The sequence below is a fragment of the Lycorma delicatula genome, chromosome 6 (genome assembly GCF_047948215.1).
Source record: "Lycorma delicatula isolate Av1 chromosome 6, ASM4794821v1, whole genome shotgun sequence".
NCBI lineage: Eukaryota > Metazoa > Arthropoda > Insecta > Hemiptera > Fulgoridae > Lycorma > Lycorma delicatula.
Window position 1 is genome coordinate 113,467,975 of NC_134460.1, and position 22,027 is coordinate 113,490,001.

The 22,027-nt window shown below is 27.7% G+C and overlaps 1 protein-coding gene across 1 annotated transcript; it reads left to right on the forward strand.

The window, feature by feature from the left end:
* The first annotated feature begins 244 nt into the window (after nucleotides 1-244).
* On the forward strand, nucleotides 245-21,533 carry LOC142326915 (epithelial sodium channel subunit gamma-like). Its single transcript, XM_075369646.1, has 6 exons — nucleotides 245-324; nucleotides 3,522-3,699; nucleotides 7,045-7,333; nucleotides 11,257-11,310; nucleotides 14,153-14,267; nucleotides 21,377-21,533. The coding sequence occupies exons 1-6, from the start codon at nucleotides 245-247 to the stop codon at nucleotides 21,531-21,533; spliced, it is 873 nt and encodes a 290-aa protein (XP_075225761.1).
* The last annotated feature ends 494 nt before the right edge of the window (nucleotides 21,534-22,027 follow it).

Below are 22,027 nucleotides of genomic sequence, written 5' to 3' on the forward strand. Positions count from 1 at the left end.
ATAATATTACAATAAATACAAATATTAGAATACAGCACAAGAGTGTAATATCTATCAAATTAAAACAAAAACTAAGTAAAACAAGATTTTGCAGTCAACTATAACTACCTAAGTTCTTAGAACCAAATTTAATAATCTCTATAATAATGTAAAATGATTTCTTTTCTGTTTGCAGTTATCCCATACTTGTGAAAATATACTGAAGAAATGTTACTGGCGTGGTCAACAGTACCCATGTTCTAATATGATGAGAAATGGTCCATCATCTGTTCAAGGATTCTGTTGTATTTCTAGGAATACTGTCAACTTTAAAACTCCTCATAGGTTTCTATTTTACTCAAGTAGTTAATTTTTCTCTCCCAATTAAATTATGACTTATAAATGGTTGATATAGAAAAGTTTTTAAAATTGACACATTAATTTATGATGGAAAATTTAAAAAAAATGTTATCTACACCTAAGTAATCTTTTACTTCAACTCAAGCTTCATTAGAAAAGTAATTGTGGATGAGTTTCTCTGACAATTTTCTGTTTAAAACAAAGTGTTCGGAATTAGCTTTTTAAAATGATTAAATTTTAAATTATAGTTCTTTATAATTATAAAAATTATTATTTTTTTTTGTTTTACCTATTTAATTACAAAAAGACAAGGCAAACTGGAGAAAATAAATTTGTAAACTGCTGGTATTCTTGTCAAAATAATATAAAACATAAAACTACATTCTACATAACAACAACTTTTTATATAAAATCCTTATCTAATTCCACCAGTATAATAGCATTTAATCTATAGAAAAAAAGTGTAGTTTAGACATACACCATATATTAAAAAAATCTGATGAGGACACCACATTATTTCCTTTAAGCCTATTAAATTACATATACACATTTTTTGCTGTACTTCATTTAAACTTGTTTCATTTGAATGTGAGATACGATCCTCCAATTTTTCAATAAAGTGGACAGTTACACAATTTCTGAAATATTTGTTTTTATTAACATTAAATATTTATACAATTATTAATTCAACAATCTTACACGAAATATTAGGAGAGAGTAAAAGTCCCTTTATTAATTACTCGTATTACTAGATCAGTATTATTCATATCTTCATGAGTTACTGATTAACGAAAGTTTCAGATTTCTGGTGTGTTGTATACATAAAAGTTAATTAAAGTTAAACTATTCCGTTTAGTGAACTCCTGTATACTGGTTACAAATGTTAATTTCGACCTTATGGTGTAAAATATTCAGTTTTTATTATTGGATTATTTGGTGAACAATCAAAAATGAAAAAGAAACAATCATACAGAAAAAAAAAGATAACATGAAGAAATATATCTGGAAAAAAAACAAGAAGATGAAAATGAAGAGCAAGAACATTTTAAGAACAAGGGAAGAATAAAAAAATAAGAGAAGATGATAAATATAAAGAGGAAGAAAACATTAAGACCAAGGAAAGAATAAAAAGATTAAAAGGGAATGGTGAATATAGAGAGAAAATTTGAAAACTAGAGAGCATGTACACAAATTAAGATCAGAAGAATTATATGAAACCAAAGAGCGATTAAATGATTGGCAACAAAAGCAAATAAATGAAATGATGATCAACTCTGACTTGGCAGAATATTGTCTGACAATATCAAAGGAGTAATGAACAAAAAGATAAGAATATTTTGTAGTTAACTTAAATGTAGATAAAATTAAATAGAAATTCCAGAATAATTAAATAAAATTGAACAGAAATTAAACTAGAAAATCCAAAAAGAATACTATTCTAAATTATAATTTTCAATTAATAATCAGATGTTTCACCAACTTTATTACACATACTCATATGTATCTATTATGTTCTTGAAACTAATAAATTTGAGACACTATAGTGATATTCAAGTATTTTCTTAACCTATCTTTAATGGCTAATTTTTATACCTTTTCAAAGACACCTTTGGCAGAAGTGATGCAATCAATATTATTTACTTTTAGTTCTTGAAATTCCAATCAACAGTATTTTCGAAGTACGTGATTAATCCCAAGATTTTGTAATACACCAATTTTTATAATGTTTCAAGAATTGAAACTTAATGCAGTACCATATGAATCAAACCTTGAAGTTTTGAAACCTACAAATACAATCTTTGCAAGCCATTGCCATAAAACACTATTGAAACTGTCACGGGATTCTGGGAATGGTTACAGTTAAGATTATGAATGGCTATGATTTTTTCAAAAGTTCTTCATCAGAGAGTGCTTTAAATGTTAATAAGTATAGCTTTCATTATTACCTGAGGGTGAATTTTACAGGTGTTCTTTTTATGAATAATTCAAATTTTTGGTTTTACACCATGAAACATAGACATGACCAATCATAGACTAAGAATCAATTGGCATAGACGATGAGAGATTGTTGTTAGTGGAAAACTTGTGAAAAAGAAATGACCCATATTAGTTCTCATAATTTCAATGTTATGTCCATTATTTTGAATTGTATTTACCATAGCATACTTGGAAGAACATACAGCTGAATTTTAAATTATATTTTTAGCAGCAATTATTTCCCTCAGCCTAGAACCTACATTTTTCTGGATGTGATTTATGCACTCTAATTTTTCTATAACAACTTCATCCCTGTAAGACTTACATCCAAATACTTTCAGTTCCTTACTATCACAATATCTAAAATATTTAGAATATTTCAAATGAAAATTTTAAGTTTTTTCTGCAGAACAGGTCCAAATATAAAAGTTTTTAAAAATAATTTCTAATTGTCACTTCTCTAGATATTATGTACCATTTTTAAAGAAGAATTCCAGAGAGAGAAAAAAAAGCTGTTTCATTCCATCTCACCAAAGGCAGGTGTACCCAGTTGGATCATACATACAGTAACAGTGGCAGTGGCTGTGTTATTGAGCCGCTGCGCTGTACACTGTCGCACCCCTTAAAAATTAAAATTAAAAAAAAAATGTGAAAATGGATTTTAGATATTTATTTTAAGATTATTTGTAAATCAAAATCTACTGAATAGCTCATTAGTATAGTTGGAAATGGGGATAATTTGCAATCATTATTAAACTTTTTTTTAACTTTCTTCACTCCTTTCAAGGTTGAATTTCAGAAAATCTAGAAATTGATTTTTTGATATTCAAATGAAGATTACACATACCAAAAATCAAAGTGATATACATTTGTTACTCCATTTTTCACATTTTTGAAATTTTTCACATTTTTCACATTTGTGAAAAATTAAAAACAAATGTAAATTTCAATGTTACTCCATTTTAACGCTTTAAACTCAAAATTTCAAAAAATCCTTGTTAGTGTGCACTTACACTAACATGTATAGAAATTTTCATCAATTTATTTTCAGAGGATTTGGCTGGACATTGATTATGAGTAACTCATGACTCACGACATGTTATTTATACATATAATTAACCATATTTATATTTACTAATAAATATAATATTAGTTACAAGTATGTATTAACACTCACAAAAGATTGCTGTTTCTTTTTATTTCAGCGAAAAAGAACCCGTACAGAATTCTAAGCTGTTAGACTATTATTCAAATGAAAAAGGAAGTATAAACTGGAATTCAAGTGTTGCTTGTAAAGAACTAGGTCTTAAAATAGAGCTAGTTGTTGAACCAGAAGAGTATCAAGAAGGTGCTTATTCTTACTTAAACACATACGCTGCTAAAGTAAGTTTATAAGTTTAAAATTTCCTTTATTCTGCAAGGAAAATAAAAAAAAGATTGAAAACCTTTTGATACTTTCAAGGAAAAAATTTAATAGTACATTATTTTCAATACTGGTAAAGTTAGTTTATCAAAGAATAATAATTTATTTATTATAAAATCAAGTTTTTAACAGATCTGAATTTTTAAACAAAAATGTTAATACTTCCAAACTACTTGAAAAAGACAAAACACATATTCATACAAAATTCAGCTGTCAGATTTTTATTTAGTTTCAGTAAGAATGATTTAATATTCGCTAGTGTAAGACCAGACTAGAAAATTTTTCTTCTGTTACATGGCACAATACTTCAACCTTTCAGAAAGGCCTTAATAATACTGGTCAACATAAAATTTGGAACTGAAAAGGGAGTAGGTGTTCTATATAGTATTTATATGCTGAATCTGGATATGTATTCCAAAACAACACATCATGTAATGTTCTTAGTTACAATACCTTAAATTTGTTTGTTAAACTATTCGTGGAACAAACAATACAAATAAGTTAGTATGCATGAATGCTTATTCACATCTGATTTATATTGTGATGAATGCTGTAGACCTATATTTGTTACAGCTGCGCGATTTATTTAATGTTAAGCCAGCATGTGTAGACATGTCAGTGAGTCAAGTAATGAGTAATTCAATATGATAAAATTTTCTTTTGTATGATCAGTTCTTGGTATGACTTGCTGTGTTCTTTAGTTGTGGTAGTGATTTGATCATACTCATATAAAGATTCTTTCATAAGTGATGCCATAAATTTAGTTAAAGATTTTTATAACAGAAAAACCTTTGGTATTATTTTATTAAAATCAAGATGTTCACATGCACACTCTCTTACACACACACACACACACACACACACACACACACACACACACCCACCCACATACATATATATATATATATATATACACACACACAGACAGAAACTTGCTTATAAAAACTTACTTATTTAATTATAAAAATTATTAAGTTTTAATTTATTAATACTTAATTACTTGAAATACGTCATAAAGTTGTTTCAGCATGGAGTGCAATAAAACACAGCTCAAAACATTGATGTGAAATGAATCTATCAACTGTTATGTATTAAATAGATCTTCAGCATACATCACAATATAAATCAGACGTGAATAAGCATTCATGCATACTAACTTATTTGTGTTGTTTGTTCCATGAATAATGGAATAAATAAATCTAAGGGGTTGTAACTTAAGAACGTTATGTGATGTGTTGTTTCAGAATACATATTCACAATCAGCTCATAAAATACTATATAGAACTCCTACACCCTTTTTAGTTCCAAGTCTTACGTTGAATAGTGCAACCAATATTTCTATTTATTAAAAAGGTAATGCTTAATTTATGAAATAGAAAAAATATATTTTAAACCTTATGTCTATAATATGAAAAAAATTTGGTATTGCATAACATATTTATTGGATTTTAACACAAGTTAATTATATCAGTTGGTGTAAGTTTGTACATGTAATGTTATGTCATTTTCCTAAAACTAATTATGGGTTATGTTTTAATTTACAGCACGCATGGTGATTTAGATTTCTGGTTTGCAATAATGTCTTTGGAATTATTTAATTAAATATATGCAGTAAATTAAAGAATCATTGAATGACATGGGTATTTTTCAACTTGAGTGGTTCCCCTCTTTATTGATTTTTATTTAATTTTATTCCTAGTTAGTTATCTTATTGATATCTGGAAGTCTTCAGATATCCCATGCAGCTTTCTGGATTTGGGGCCCATAGGCAGCCACGTCTTTTGTTCATGATGTGCGAGTGAGGTGTAGTCTTGTACAGACTCAGGCTGACCATACCTGAGATGTGTGGTTAATTGAAACCCAATTACCAAAGAACATCTGTAACCGTGATCTAGTATTGAAATTTGAATAAAAGTGCTTTTATTAGGATTCAAACCTGAGAACTCTCAATTTCAAAATCAGATGGTTTATGATGATGATTTTTACCATTTGACCAATTTAGTGGTTACTTTTATTAAAGATATAATTACATAAATCTTGTTAATTTAGTAGACTCATAATATGGAAAACAAAATACACAATTTGGAAAGTTTAAAATATAATTTTAAAAATAAACATTTTTAAGTATAAATAGGTCATAGTGTCACACATTTACTCTTAAATTTATTTTCTTTTTTGGCTATAATAATATAAATTAATTTTTTTTAATAGACTGGTTTTGGTATTATAAAATACAACACCGAACAGTGTTTCTTAATCTTTTTGTGAGTTCTTAATTTTTTATTTATGTAAAAATTTAAAAGTTTTTTTTTTTTTTTAACATTTGAATCATATAATCATTTAATAAAACATTTTAAAACTAGCAAGTAACCTTTTTATAAAAAAAAAACAAAAAAACATTAAGTTCTTTCTTGATGTAGAGGTACCAATACACAATTTAATTAAAATGTAAAAACTCAGAAAAGAGGGAATATTTAAATAATAATTTATTTTTGTAATGTAGTCTTTTTATTAATCTATATTTAGATCTACCATTTTGTTAAACTTGTTTATTGTCCTTATTACTTTCAGCATGAACTTACAATTGCATATTGTTATCTTAAAGAGCATATTATGTTCCCAGTTAATGTACTACTCATTTACAAATAAAGACTCAGAAAACTAGATAAAAAATAAAACAAAATGTAATGTTTATAAAAAAATGACACATAAAACACAATCACCAAAGAAGCACAATACCCTTGAGGTAATAAACTGTACTGCTCCAACTACAGAATATTCTACATTGGACAAACATGAACTTAACTTCAAAGATACAATGAACCATCAAAACCCTTAACAGCAAACATAGACTTGCCAACTGTCTCATAATTGTAAGTCATAAATCTATTATCATTTATGAGAATTGAAATTATTTATGTACATAAAAATGAACCACTTCTTAACATAATGAAATAAAAATACATAACAATAATATATATTAAATAAATCAGTTCAGATCGAACATCCTTTGCAACCCTAATCTAAATACTTGTCTTTCACCTCACGAAAACTGCCAGTAATAATAGCAGCACCTATCACTGAAAATAGCCACAAAAAACGAGAAATTTAAAAATGTTATATGTAATAAATTTGTTTTAGTTTATCATTAATAATAAATTCTTTTACAAAATCAAATATAAATAATTCAATGAAGTTTGCAGCCATGCAGTTTTTTTAGCAATTCATAAATAAATAAAAAATTAATTTATCTTATCAACTTCAAAGATGATCTTGCTTTATTAACATTTACTCAAAAATTTCAGGTTTTAATTTATGATTCACATATTTATCCTGATGTACCAAGTGGTGGAGTATTACAAACTTTAATTCCATACAAACATGAAGTATTTCTACATATGCTTGCTAATGCAGAATATAGCGTTCTTAACATGGCTACCCTATCAGCATCAAATAATGGTTGTAAAATTCATTCAGATGAATCAGATATGTATAATAGTGAATACTCATTTTCAGGATGTTTATTTAAGTGTCGTATGAAAACTCTCACAGAAAAGTGTGGTTGTACACCAATCTACATCCCACATAAAATAGGTAATAAAACTTTATTTTATTATCAGATTTCTTTACCTTAATCTAATCTATTACAGAATACTTTAATAAGCAAAGACAATATACTACAGCTATGAGTATTTGATCTGAAATTGTGTTATTGAAAAGATCAATGTAATCAATGTTTTTATTAGGGGTTAACAGATTTCTTCTCTTATGTTTCTCTTATGCATGTTGATGTTAATCATTTTGAACTTTTGTGTGAAATCCTAATAGAAACATCCAAGCGAGTGGATTAATATTTTGAAAATAAAAAATTGTTTTTTCTAATAAAAGCAGATTAGCAAGTAGCTTTTATTTTTATAATGAGATTCTTTTGAAAACTACAATTTTGGGTAGGGTACTTATTCAATAGCATCTCAGTGCACATTCATAAGGGATTCAGTGGTAGCATCTCAGTCTTTCATCCAGAGCTCCTGGGTTCGAATCCCAGTCAGTCATCAAATTTTTTGCATACTACAAAATTCATCAGTAACTGAAAATGAGCATAAGCTTGTTGTTGTTGTATTTATAAATAAATAAGCAATCTATTTCATTTTTGTGTAAATTTTACATATAATCAGCCAGCTTTATAAAAACTTTATCAAGGTCATAAAATCTTAGGCTCTCTCCTTGTATGTCATTGCATTAAGGAAATCAATAATGCTAACTATTATTACTGCAATTATTTATGTGCAGAATGACAACTTATAGTGTATTCCGTATTTAATAATATACATTCACTTTACTATTTCTTTAACCATATGATATTCAAAAGTTTCAATAGATTTTTAAAAAGAATGAAGTTATTTTTATAGAATTCTTTTTTCAGTAAAATGTACTGGAGATAGCAAATATAAATTGGAGAAAAATATTTAAGTATTTGAACAAGTTGGATTACCACGATGGTTACCATATTTATTCAATTAATAGATTCACATTGTTGAATTTCCGTATAAAGTAAGAAAGATTATCTCAAAACTTTTTACTTTAGATCTCTGAAATTTATTAAACTACTAAAAATGAAAATCACCAAGACACCAAGTTGTCAGTATTACTTTTTTTAAAGGCAAATTTATTATTCAGAATTAAAAATTTCAGAATCTCATTCTGATATAATTATGATTTTGTTTTTATTACAGAAAAAGTTGAATTAATTTTTGAATAATTCTTTTCCATCAAAAGGTGTTTCATTTGGCATATAAAAATACAGTAAGTATCATTTGTAGTGATGTCGGATATAGTGACCAAAAAATTGTCTGTTGGTTGGTTTGGTATGCTGTTAATACATAAATTCAGTGTGCATATTCTTTATAATTACATCGGTTGTAGGGATATAACCGTTATTATGACTTATTTTTTCTACTGCAGTGCAACATTTTATCGCTAATAATGACGGACGGAAGTGACTCGTCAGTAACGTTGTATGTCTACATTGAAGCTAAAGAAATATCTTGACGGTTAAAATGAGTCACCTTTTCCTTTTTACCTGCATGTGTACTTCCTGTACCAGATTATTGTAAACTGATACAGCCACATTCAGTTATTATTAATATTTTTCTTGAGCGTTTCATATAATGCTGGTACAGTATTTTATTTTACGTATTCTGTGTAATTCATTTAATAAAGATTTAATTATAACTTCGCGAAAATCATTCACAATAGAGGAAAAGGCGCACATTATCTGGCGGCTAGAGAATGGTGAAACCAATAAGGAAATTGCCCAAGAATTTGGCATAGGTAATTCGACAATGTCGATGATATGGAAGAACCGTGAAAAATGTTTGAAAAAATTCTGTGAAATCAAAAAAAATACGGCCTAGTCACAATGATGTAGGTCAAGCGCTGTCAAAATGGTTTAAATACAAGAGGGCTAGTGATATTCCTATTAGCGACCATATATGGCAAACTAAGGCAAACGATTTTTTTGAAAAATTCGGTAAACCACGTGAAATAACTTCAGCTTGGAAACAACGGTTCCGTCAGCGTCACGATTCTGTGTCGGGGAGAATAAGAGGCGAGGCCGCAGCAGCTCCAACCGGTGTGTTAGAAAAATGGCTAGAAACCATTTGGCCAAAATTAAAAGAGGACTATTCGGACGAAAAAAATTTATAATGCTGTTGAATTCGGTATTTTTTTTAAACTGACGCCAGAAAGAACTCTTCGGTTTAAAGGCGATAGATGTTCGGGGGAGGGTAATTATCAAAAGAAAGGCTAACAGTACTAATTGATACAAATATAATTGGAACTAACAAAAGAAAATTCTAGTTATAGGGAAAAGTGCTAAACCCCGATGTTTTAAAATTTTTTAATCGTTTCCTGTTATGAACGAAAGCAACAAGAAAGCTTGGATGACAAATGATACCTTTACGTTTTGGTTACGGAAATGGGACCGTGAATTAAAGATTGAAAATGTCAAAATACTACTGCTCATTGACAACTGTCCGGCTCATCTACACGTTGAAAATCTTTCGTGCATGCAGTTAGTGTTCTTACCACCGGAAACACTAGCAGTCTTACAGCCCTTAGTTCAACACGTGATCACGTTGGTAAAAGCCCACTACAAAAAACAACTTTTACGAATGCTGTAGGATTTTGATCAAAAAAGGAAACACAAATAACTATGTAAGAAAGATCATGGAATGAGGTTTCTCCGCTAACTGTAAAAAATTGCTTTCGACATGCAGGATTTTTACCACAGGCTGACGTGGGAAATGACAACGAAGATAACGATGAAGACATCAACCCGCCAAATTTTCCAGAAGTTTTAGCGGCAATGAAAATTATTTACCGGTTTCTCAGTTTTACAGTAATTGTTAATGAAGAAACAGTGTTTGTTTAGATTTAGAAAAGAACCTTCAAAAACTGTATTACGACACGAAATGTTAGAAAAAACAAAATAAGCGACTTTTTGCAGAAAAAGTAATTTTTACCATTTTTCTATATTCTTTTACTCTACCGTATTTGTATTTATTATTGCATATTTTGGTTTTTTAATATTATTTTATTACGGAAATAAATTTTTATTTCACTGTATTACAGTACCCGCACAGATGGCATATTAAAGTACTACCACTAAGCTACCTAAACATCGGTTATAATGACCTAAAATCGCCGGTTCGTTGGAGGTCACTATAAACTATATTTAATGTAGTTTTATAGAAAAAATGCCAAAACAACTTTTATAAATCAATATGGACAATCAGAGCCCTAATTGATAATATATTTAAGTTAATGCAAACAGACAGTTTGCAATAATGAAATATGATCTTATTCATTTACAAACAAACTAAGTAATCTCTAAAATTTGACAGAAATAATTTTTCTTTTAATTTTAGTAACATTTAAAAAAAAATATTTAAAATAAAAATATTATAAACATGAAAATAATTTTCATTGTATATGTTTCTTGAAAATCCTTCACTTACTGGACTGAAAATACAGACACAGAAATGCAGCACAGATTTCCTAATTGCTTTAAAAAGTAGTTAAAATATGTTGTTAACTGTAAAGAAAATTAATCTAATAATTTAAGAAATTAAATTGTTTTATAATGAAATTGCATGTGCAACACGTGTATTCTAGTAAGAAAGATGAGATGCTTGAATTACAGAGTGAAAACAGAAGATTCTTGTTGAGAATCAAACCCAAGATCACCTCATCTAAAAGTTAACTTCCTACTTATAACAGATATTACAAACTAGTTGCCTTTATCCATTTATGTATGAGCACTGATAAATTCACAACTCATAAATAGTACCAACCTAAAAACGTAAATAGTACTACCTTAACAAGTGTAAATCATATGGTTATAGATGTAGCAAAAATATATTAAAATATAGTTTATAAAATAATACAAAAAAAAATAATAAAGGACAATTAACTTCCCATTAGAATTAACACCAATCTTTTTTTATTTATTTCAGATAAATTACCTTACTGCAGAATTGAAGATATGGCATGCGTACATGATCAGAGGGGTAAAAAATATAATTCTTTAATCTCATAAAACTTAATATCGTGATAGTGATATTAATTACAATACTTTACAACCTAAGAATTTTCTTCTAAGTAACATATGGGAAGAATTTATGCTAATTTTCCCAAATGTTTAGTTATAAATATGTACCGGTTCAGTATTACCATCAATTAAGTTAAAACTAATTGTGCATACATCATGCTTTATTTTGCGATTTATATTTTTTGGCTAAAGATTTAAATGTTAATTTAAAAAATAACAATTTCAGCTCAAAGGAATTGTTAGCAAATGGTAGGATGTAACTAAAATTCAAATGAACTTATTGAGAAAATTTTGAATCTTGAATCCAGATGTTACTGTTACTTTTAAAGTTGGTTAGTGAAAGAGTACTACTTTTTAATGAGAAGGAGGAAAGAAAAAACATAATGCTAGATTTTATTTTACTTTTTTCAAACAAATGAATTAAATCATTATTATTTTACCTACAGATAAATAAGGATTTTTTGTTCAATAAACGTTGTAATAATATAAGTTTCAGATTGAACTTTACACATACAAAAGTAATCCTAATTTTAGTGAATGATTACAAGCTACATATATAAATTATGTTCCACTGGCACAAAGACAAAGTAGTTCTATTTTTTTCACCTATAACAAAATATTGTTATGGCCAAAAATTGTGCTGCCAAAATATACTAGTAGCACAGTTTTTTATGTGACTATCTATCATAATATGATTTTTAACTCTCAAAACTCTTTCACAGAAAGATTTTTGAGAGTTAAAAATATTAAAAAAATATTGAAATAAAAATAAATATTTTAAAATTATTCATATTCTGAATGTGTGAAAATATATTCCCACAAGATCTCTTCAAAGTTTTTATTCTAGTTCTTTCATTTTTGTTACTGTTAATGATACATATTTAATTTGGTTAGAAATACTCTTCAGAACAAGTAAGTTTATTAAATCTTTATAAGTAAGTTTTTCCACTTAACATGTCATTTTTATCAAATTAAATATCATGCTTGTAAATTTCAAGTTTATGATATTTTTGTTTTAAATTTATATACAGTAATTAATAGCTTTGTATGCACTCTACTTCTATAATGAGATTTGCACATGTTAATCCTGTTCTTATATGTAATGTTTAATTTGTTAACTTGTTCTTTGTTTCCATTTTCTTGAGTTTTTTATTTTATTTTTGGTGATTTAGTACTACCGTTAAATAATTTATTTTATTAAAAATACAAACATTACATGGTAATATCTGATGTACGGTGACTAAATATAACATGGGTTAAATTTAGATAACATTTTTCTATAGACCTCTAAAAACCTACTAGTTTCATTTCTTGTGTCATAATTTTATATTTCAAAATTTCCTTCAGTATCTGTCTACCTATCATTGATTAATGATTTATAAATAAATAATGAAAGAATTGTCAATAATTATTAATATTTAAAAGATTTCTTATAAATTTTTTATTTGTTAAAGTGAGTGAACAGAATAGCTTTCTTCTGTTACCTAAAAATTATTTTTAAATTTTGTATAAATTCACAGGAGACATTAATTTTTATACATATCGGTACGCTCTTCTTTCATTTTATAACAATATGTTATGTAATTGTTGCTAGAGAAATAGAATCTTTTTGCTGCTATTTTTTTTTTCTAATTAACTCTGCCTCTTTAATAATAATTTTTACATTTTTCATTAACATAGGTAAGATGTTTTCCTGGAGTGCTTATCTTACTACTCAAGAGAATAAACATACAACTTCAGGGGTTATAGTAATTTGTGCCAACAGTAAAATCAATAAAACACCAGTACTAGAGTTATCAGTACTGGAAATGCTAAGGCTGTTTTTAGTGTTCATAGCTTATGTACATATTTTGGTGATCATTCAAAACACTTAGGAGTTATAAATAGTTGTTCATATTGTCACCTGGCTGATGGTGTCTTTTCTCTGATACCTAGCATACCAGTATGAAATGAGCTGTTGATAATACTTTTAATATTGTTATGTAACTTTTTTTAAGATACCATTTCTGTCTGAGACAGCAAAAGCATATATATATATGAAATAGTATTGTACATTCCTATTCCTCAGGATGTTGGGTTAAGAAAAATTGATCGTTTTGATGAAGATATGATCGAAAAATTGATCGTTTTGATGAGTTTGTGTGATATGAATTTGTATTCCTAAGAGATTAAATAAATAGTATATACTAAGTAAAAGTTGGTTGTTTTATTCCGTAAGTGTTAAATTTAAGATTAAGTAGAACTTCTTTGGCAATATTACTAATACAAGTAACACCGCCAACAGGCGGTAAACTTGTATAGGGTTAGCAATTCTGCAGACAATGAAATTAGTTGTGAGGGCAAAAAAAAGGTCTGAAGATCAATGATGTCTGAGGAAGCCTAAGTGAAGGAAAAAGCTGAGACTTAATCATCAATGGACGTATCCATTGGGACATTTACATCAATAGAATCCTAACAGAAACCTAGCTCATGACTACAATGTGCTAACCAGTGTCTGGGGATCAATAAGACAATGTCTGACAAAGCCCATCAGGGCTAGGAGTGGAGGAGGTAAGGTTACCAGAAATGTAACAAGATGGGTGTTTTTCTCCTACGAGGGTTTAGAATCTGTACTCCTACTTCATATTAATCCATGAAGAGTAAATTTAATGAGTATTTAATTTAATAAGTAAAAAATATAAATTAAAAATTTTAATGAGTAAATTTAATTAAGAGTAATTCTTATTTAATGAATGTTATCATAAAAAGTTAAAAATTATTATAGGAATAAATATGGCATTTTTATTTTTTTTGATTTTTAGAGAAATGGGCAGCGGTAAATTTGGGTAATAATAATGAAAGCTGCCAATGTAATCATGCATGCAATCATACTATTTATTCAAGACATACAACGTTACATCCAATAACGTCTGAAAGGTAATAATACTTGCATCTCTAGAAAATAGTGAGAGAATTTTTAACTGAATATCAGTAGAACATTAGATATCCAAACATCAAAAACTTAAACTAGTGAAAAAAATCAAAATTCTTCAGGAATTAAATTTTTGGTTATGTAATTATTTGTGTGCTGTATGCAAATTAATTTCTTTAACCCTCATTAATGTAAAGAAAATTATTTAGTTTTAACTTGAAAGTAAATAAAATAATTATTAATACATATCTTCTAATAATTATGGATTTCTTCTCTAAGAATGTCAAGGTGATAATCAATTACAGTTTCCTTTCTTTTTTATGATAGAGAAAATTAATTTCTAAGTTTGAAATTACATTTTTATAATTATGAATTAATCATTATTGAAGAATTTTGTGATATATTATCAGGTTAATATTTGGATCTTCCTTTAGATCAAGGAATCCTTGGGAAGTTTAAAAAGTGTGAAAGAAAATATAAGATCCCATCGCCTTTTTCTGGCTGATGAAACAGAAAGAATTGAAGCTTTTTCTAAAGAATTTCATTTGAAAGCAGTTGCTGTAAGCCTACTAATTTGTGTTAGTTATGGAAATAAATATTCAACAATCCTTACAAAGAAGTCTACTGAAGAAGACTTTCTAGACATTTAGTAGCTAAATAATAGTGAAATTGAAAACAAAGAAATTAGGAATTAAACAACATTAATTATAAAGGGTATGAAAAAAATGATAACAGAATTGAAAACATCTTAAAAAGATGCACCTGAGTTGAATGACAAGAGATTTTTACATCACCAGAGATACTAGAGCTATGTGGATTTTGAAAGCAAGGATAACTATTAAAAAAACAGGATGTTAGCACTAATATTGCACCACCTGTATTTAGGCATTTCAATCTGTGAAATACTTATTATGTAGTGTTTTTAAAAGTAGTTTGAATCTAGTAAATAAATAAATGTTGTTGGTCATAGAATTGATAATAAAAACATGTTCATAATCAATGCAAAAATGAGATAATAAAAATTATAATTTTCAATTTTAAAACTGAATTATTCAAATTAATTTAATTTTAAGATGTACTGCAAACTGCATAAATTGAATAAAATAAAAGTTATGTGGTTATTTATAGTTAAATAGTTATTTATGTGCATATGGCCATATATATATATATAATTTCATAGCACTACTGAAATAGCACTGGCGTTACTAGCATAGTGTTTACTGGCCACATACTTATCGTAGCATTTTTATCTATTTTAATCTCTACATATTTAGACTGATAGAATGTATAAAATATAAAGTTATGTGCAAATTTAAAAACAATTTATAATAATTAAAATAGATTTTAACTAGTTTTCTTCATCCCAGTTATTCCAATAGAATAAGATACATGTATTTGTGGCTTTTTCTTTTTTTATATTAAATGACCTTGGACATGAATTTTCATAAATTTTAGAGAGGAATATGTGATAGATGGAAATATATCAGATTTTCGCAGGAAATCGAACCTGAGGGCAAAATGATCTAAAAACCAGTTGGTAATCGCTACACCATTTGGCCGGCTTTACATTATTTGTTTTAGCTTTTACTTTTGGCTATAATGAATGTAAAGCAGCTGAGATATCAGGGTATAAGTTTATTGAGTACAATAATGTTCACTGTATAGCAAGTATTTAAATAGAATGAAAGTCTCTGTTAAGCCTTAATATCAATCCATTTAGGTGGGATTGTCTTTATTAGTCAGATTTGATGGCTCAGTGAAGTCAATGAGAACTTCAATTTTGATTTTTCCCATTAAGCTTTGTATGAGATGTTTGTTGTTCTTGAAAATGGCTAAATTATTCTTGAGGTGACTTACTATAACAGTTACCAACATTTTACCATATTGAAACTTGCATAACTTTTATAATGTTTCTGCTTTAGATATACTATTGTAATTGAAATATTAATGACCTTTCTAAAAATCTATTTTTAACAGTTTTTACAGTTACAATCTGATGAAAAAGGTGATGGCATTATTACAAATCTGAGTTTAAAGAATAGTATAAATAACAGCAGTGTGAAGTGAAAATTCATGATTATCTTTAATTTGTCTTTATGCAGCCAATAACAGTTTTTATCACCAAGCATTAAATAATTTATTCATAGAATATTATTAAATTAAATTAAAACAATAGGGTAGAAGTGTATTGGTGAAAATAAAAGAAAGTTCATTTAAACATAAATGAACTTCATTTTCAAAAAGATTTAGTCTTAGTTTTTCATTAAAAATGAAATGAGCAATTTCAAATTTAATAAATACTTATAAAGTTTAACGCTAGACTGATAGATTTGCAAACAGATTTAATGAAAAATTTAAATTAGTCAACAACATATAATGTCAATAATTTTATATTTAAAAAGAAATTACAGTTTATTATAGGATATCTAAAATCTATTTTGTTGCTAATCCTTAAGATTGAAACATCTTGAGAAAAATGTAATTTTAGATTATAATTAAAATAAATAACTGATTAATAAAACTGATTCTCTTGTATATTATACTTATCTAATATTTTATTTAAGATTATTTTTTCTATATTTATATTTCATAAAAAAGATTATGCTCAAGAAGTATCTATAATATAAAAGAGAAATAAAGAACTAAAATCAAATTTTGGTCATTAAACATCTTCATTAACATTTATCAAAGAATTAACAATTAAAATAAATATACTGAAAAATAAAATAAAACTTGGTTAAACTGTTAAGAACACTAGGTTGGGAAGCATGCAAACTTGTTACTGAACATCTATCTTTATCAGTATATTACATGCAGTATTATAAAAAAGTTTTCAAACTCATTTGTTCTTGTTTGTATGCGTTGTTATATTACACACATTGTTACCAGCAACTATAGTTGTAATAAAAACTTAATCTATTTATAGTTTATGGCCATTACAATAAAATAGTATTTGTTTTGTTGAATTCTTATGCAGAAAACTAGCAGTATATTTTAAATTTGGAAATTCTTATTGAATAATTTATTTACTGTTCATTTAAAATTATTGTTTTTATTACACATTACATTATTTACATAGTAATATATAAACAAACACATAAAAGTTATTCAGTGATTAATAAAAAGTTAATATTTACAACAAATTAATAAATTCACATGTACAACTTACAGATAATTAAAAAAAAAAACTTATCTAAAAATTTATAAATGATCCATTTTTATAACCAATGTAATGAAGTTAATGAATTTTTAATTTTAACAATTTTTTATCCGTTTTTACACATTCAGATGTCAAGAGAAAAATCGTTTGCTAGTTCTTTGCAAATAGTATAAATTTGGAGAATATAGAGTGTAATTTTGTAGTGGACAATTACAATTGTGCTATTTTTATTAATTTATTTCTTTTCTTAATATTTTGAAAAGTCAAGTATTTTTGGGTATCCATATTATACATGGTGAAACTTGTGATTTCCGTCTGTTAGCTTATGTGACTAAAGTAGCTGAAATAGTTACACATATAACAGATCAAGAAAATATTTATCAAGAGAACTGTAACTTTAACTGAAGGGTCTATTTCTTCTGTAAAGTGAATTAAGAAACAATCAAAAGAGATAGAAGTTGCAAGTGTTCTCTTAAAACAGTCGAAAGAAAAAAAAGGAGATTTAATATTGTGACTATTGTAAATTCCTTTTAAAGATCAATCATTTATCAATTTATAAATAATTTTTAAATTAAAGAAATTATTCTTTATCTTTAGTGAAGTTATCTTAAAAATTAAACTATGATGGAATCTTTACAAGAGTGAAGTGTAGTCTCAGAAAATTTGATTTGTTGGTATTTGCAAGAATACTTGAGATGGGAATTCGAGGAAAGAAAATGAGGAGATAACAGATTAGTTTTAATTGAGCATACTCACATACATAAAGACATTTTGTTAAAATACCCATAATTAATCATTTATGTGGGTAAGATCTAAATCCATGGTTCAGATGCTCAGAGTAAGATTTGGGGGTATCTGACAGGAAATGATATTGCTTGTATTATGAAACTTAAAGATTCCTGATTAATTATTACTAACAACGCAAGTGGTGAAATGGGTTTCATTCTGGACATATTGATAAGGTCGCAGTTTACTCATTATGCAGGAGAGTATCATATAATGGTTTTAACGCATTAAGTGCTTGTTTTTTCCATCTATTAAACACTAGATGCTGAGGCAATATTTTAATTTTTTTATTTATACTTCTAAATTTTTTTTTAAATTTATAATTTTATTTTTATTTATATTATACTTGAATGAACAATGCCGCAGTATTAACTAGGATACAACTAGCATGTTTATTGCCAGACAGGTGCCAGAACATTACAAGTGAACTTGAGACCAGCCAGTCTCACAGGTAGGTGTTACTTTTATATGGATTTGAATACTATATTGTGGATACCGGTGTTCTTTGGTGCTTGTTCAATTAACCACACTTCTCAGGAACAGTCGACCTGAGACTGTACAAGACTTCACTTCATTTACATTCATACATATCATCCTCATTCATCCTCTGAAGTAATGCCTTACAGTGGTTCTGGAGGCTAAACAGAAAAGAAAGAAAGTCCCACAGGCAGGTGGTACATCGGCAGCATGGGACTGGTCCGTCTCAAAAGCAATGAATTTGTTAATAATGATTGAAAAATTCCTTGATGAAAAACTTTTGCCAAATCTGCTTCCTCAGAGTGTACTGGTTACAGGCAATGCACCCTAGCACAATTTTCAAGTGTTAAAAACCAGTTTTAAAATCAGTTTTCTTGCAATACTTACGTACTACCAAATCTAAAATGCAAAACTGGCTTTTGAAGAAAAATATTCTGTCTAGTGTGTTAATGTTATTGATTAACTTAAACAATTTAATCGAGTTAACAGAAAGAACACAAAATGTTATAAATTAGGTAAAATTTTGAAGGACATGGTCATTCAGTTGAAGATTTTTTCCATATCATAAAACCTTAATTTCATAGAGCTTGTACAAACTGAAGTGAAAGTTGGTTTGCAAAAAATAATACCAGCTATATAATAAAAATAATGTGAAAAATTTATTTAATGAATCATCTTCTTCAATTACAACAAAAAGATGTAAAAGTGCATGCACATATATATAATTGGATACAGAAAGACTGCAGTAGGACCTATTGCAATTGAAGTTTGTTACAATAATTCTGGTAGAGAAAAGTCTTCAGAATATGAATGTAAATTGGAATTTATAGATGAATTTACAACATTTCACCAATTAGGCAATAAACTCCGTAAGCATATTAAAACAGCAGTACTATAATTAATAGGATTCCAGTTATATGTATTGCAAATTTACTGGATCAGCAAGAATTACCAGGATTTTACTCATTAAGAATGCCCAAAATTGTTTTTGTAGGAACTCTTGGTATTAAAACAATAAAGTGATTGACCGGTTTATAAATAACCATTAAGAAAAATGTTACAATTGTTACTGTACTATTTTGAGATTGTTTGTCTTACTGCAATTGTAATGTTGAAAGTCGTCCTGTATGTACCATGATAAATAATGATGATGGAAGGTCATGCACATTCTTAGCTAACACAGTTAGTCATTATGAATACCAAATGTGAACTCACTTTGTCGGTCAAATTTTGTCGTTTATTTAGAATTATTGTACAGAAAAATTTTTCCTTTAATGGTAGCCTGCAATTCTGATTTTTATAGTAAAATATTTTCAAGTTAACTGTAATATTTTTGAAGTGTTTTTGTATAAGGGTGCTTTCTTTATTTTATCAAAGAAGAATAAAGTAAACACTATTAATAAGCCCAATAATGGTGAGGAAGATAAAATGTTAGCAGTAGAATGTTAACTTTCACCGGGAAGTTAGCGGTGGAATGGTATACCTACCATTTCAGATATTATAAAATAAGATAATTTTATAATTTGTATCTGTGCTTAAAAGTGAAATGAAAATTTATCTAGAAAAGTGATGAAGGAACTGAAAACAGCCAGGTTGAAGAGGCTGTCGTCAATATTGAAAGTTAGCATTCTACTGCTGACTTTTTATCTTCCTTAACCATTATTTAGTTTATTAATTATGTACTGAATAACATGAAAAAGTGGCCGATATCCTGATCAGTATTGTGTGAAAAATCATAGATATTTAATGGAGTGCTGCAAGGTGATATAGATTTTGTAGCCAGCAGTGGACGGCTTTGACATTTTAAATGTAGACATGGAATTCACGAGCTAGTGATTCATGGTTAAAAAAATATCAATCAACACAGAGAGTGCCAACAATTTTGTTTTGAGGTTTAATGCTAAACTTAAAGAAGACTCTAATGTTGAATTCACCTACAATGCTGATGAAACAAGATTGCAGTGGAAATTCCTACCTAATAAAACAAACAGAAATCAATACATTTGGAGATAGGATGTGCAAGGAACAGATAATTATGATAACCTGTGTGAAATGTTCTGGAATGCATAAACTTTCCTTGCTAGCTGTTGGGAAATAAAAGAAAAACCTAAACTGTTTAAAAATGCAGAAAATCTCGTGGGTGAGTAATATTTGTTTAGTGGCATGACAGCTGTTATGTATCAGAAGTAAAAATGTTTCAAAGTAAGTTAATAAAGCTGGAAAATTTTGTTGGCCCTCAACAAAATTTTCTCTACCTTCCACAGTGTGTAAAGAAAAAATGGAAATTTTGGAGTTTTTTTTCTACCACCAAATATAAACAGGATCTAACAAGCAATGAATCAAGGAATTATCGAACGTACAAATGTCTGTACAGAAAACATTTGTTACAACTCCTGTTGGCTGATGATATGAAGAGAGTGCCAGAAAATTTTATAAAAAAAAATTAATTTTAAAGATTATGTTTACGTGGTTGGAAAGATATAATAAATGGTTTATTACAGTGAACTGGAAAGAAAAATCAAGGGGCTTTCTGATGGTACTATGGATGGATTGGAATGCGATGAAGAGGAATTGTTGTGTATAATGTTTAAGTTTTAGTTTCATCAAATTGCAAAATTGAAGAGATAAATGATAGACAAGATGTCTATCGTTTTAATACTTGTAAAATTCTGATGAAGAAATTGTAAACAGTTTGAGATCTAATGATGGAACTATTGATGGAAACGAAAGTGCTGATAAAGAGAAACAAAATGGTCGTTTAGACAGTGCGCTAGATTTGGAATTATCCTGGACAGAGAAGCAGGAAGAGTGTGACTCAATGCACAATTACTGGAAGTCAAAATACTGAGTGACTTGGCAAGGAAAGGATCTTCAAAAACAAAACCAGAGTCATCTTGGACTTTTCAAATAAATGTTGTACATAAATATTTTTGTCAACAATTTTTCTGTCAAGATATTTACAATTCTATTATTTTGTTTAACATCAATTTTGTAATTGCTCAAATATATGTAATCTTATTCTACATTATAGAACACATATATTTCTCTTTTATATTGTTTTAAGACTACAAGTTTTCATTTCATAGATTATTTTGAAGTTTACCCTGTGTTTTGATTTTATTTAATACTCTACAAATAAAGGTGAAATTTTTGTAATTTTAACTCAAATCTTGTAATGATTTCTTCAATTTTTACTTTATGCAAGTGCTCTTAAGTGTAATGTTTTTATTTTATTCTTATGACCATTTTACGTAGCTTTTATTTTGTAACAAATTACATCTACTGAATTAAGATGCACGTAGAAGATACATGTCTAAGATGCACGCAGACGTATGAAGACAT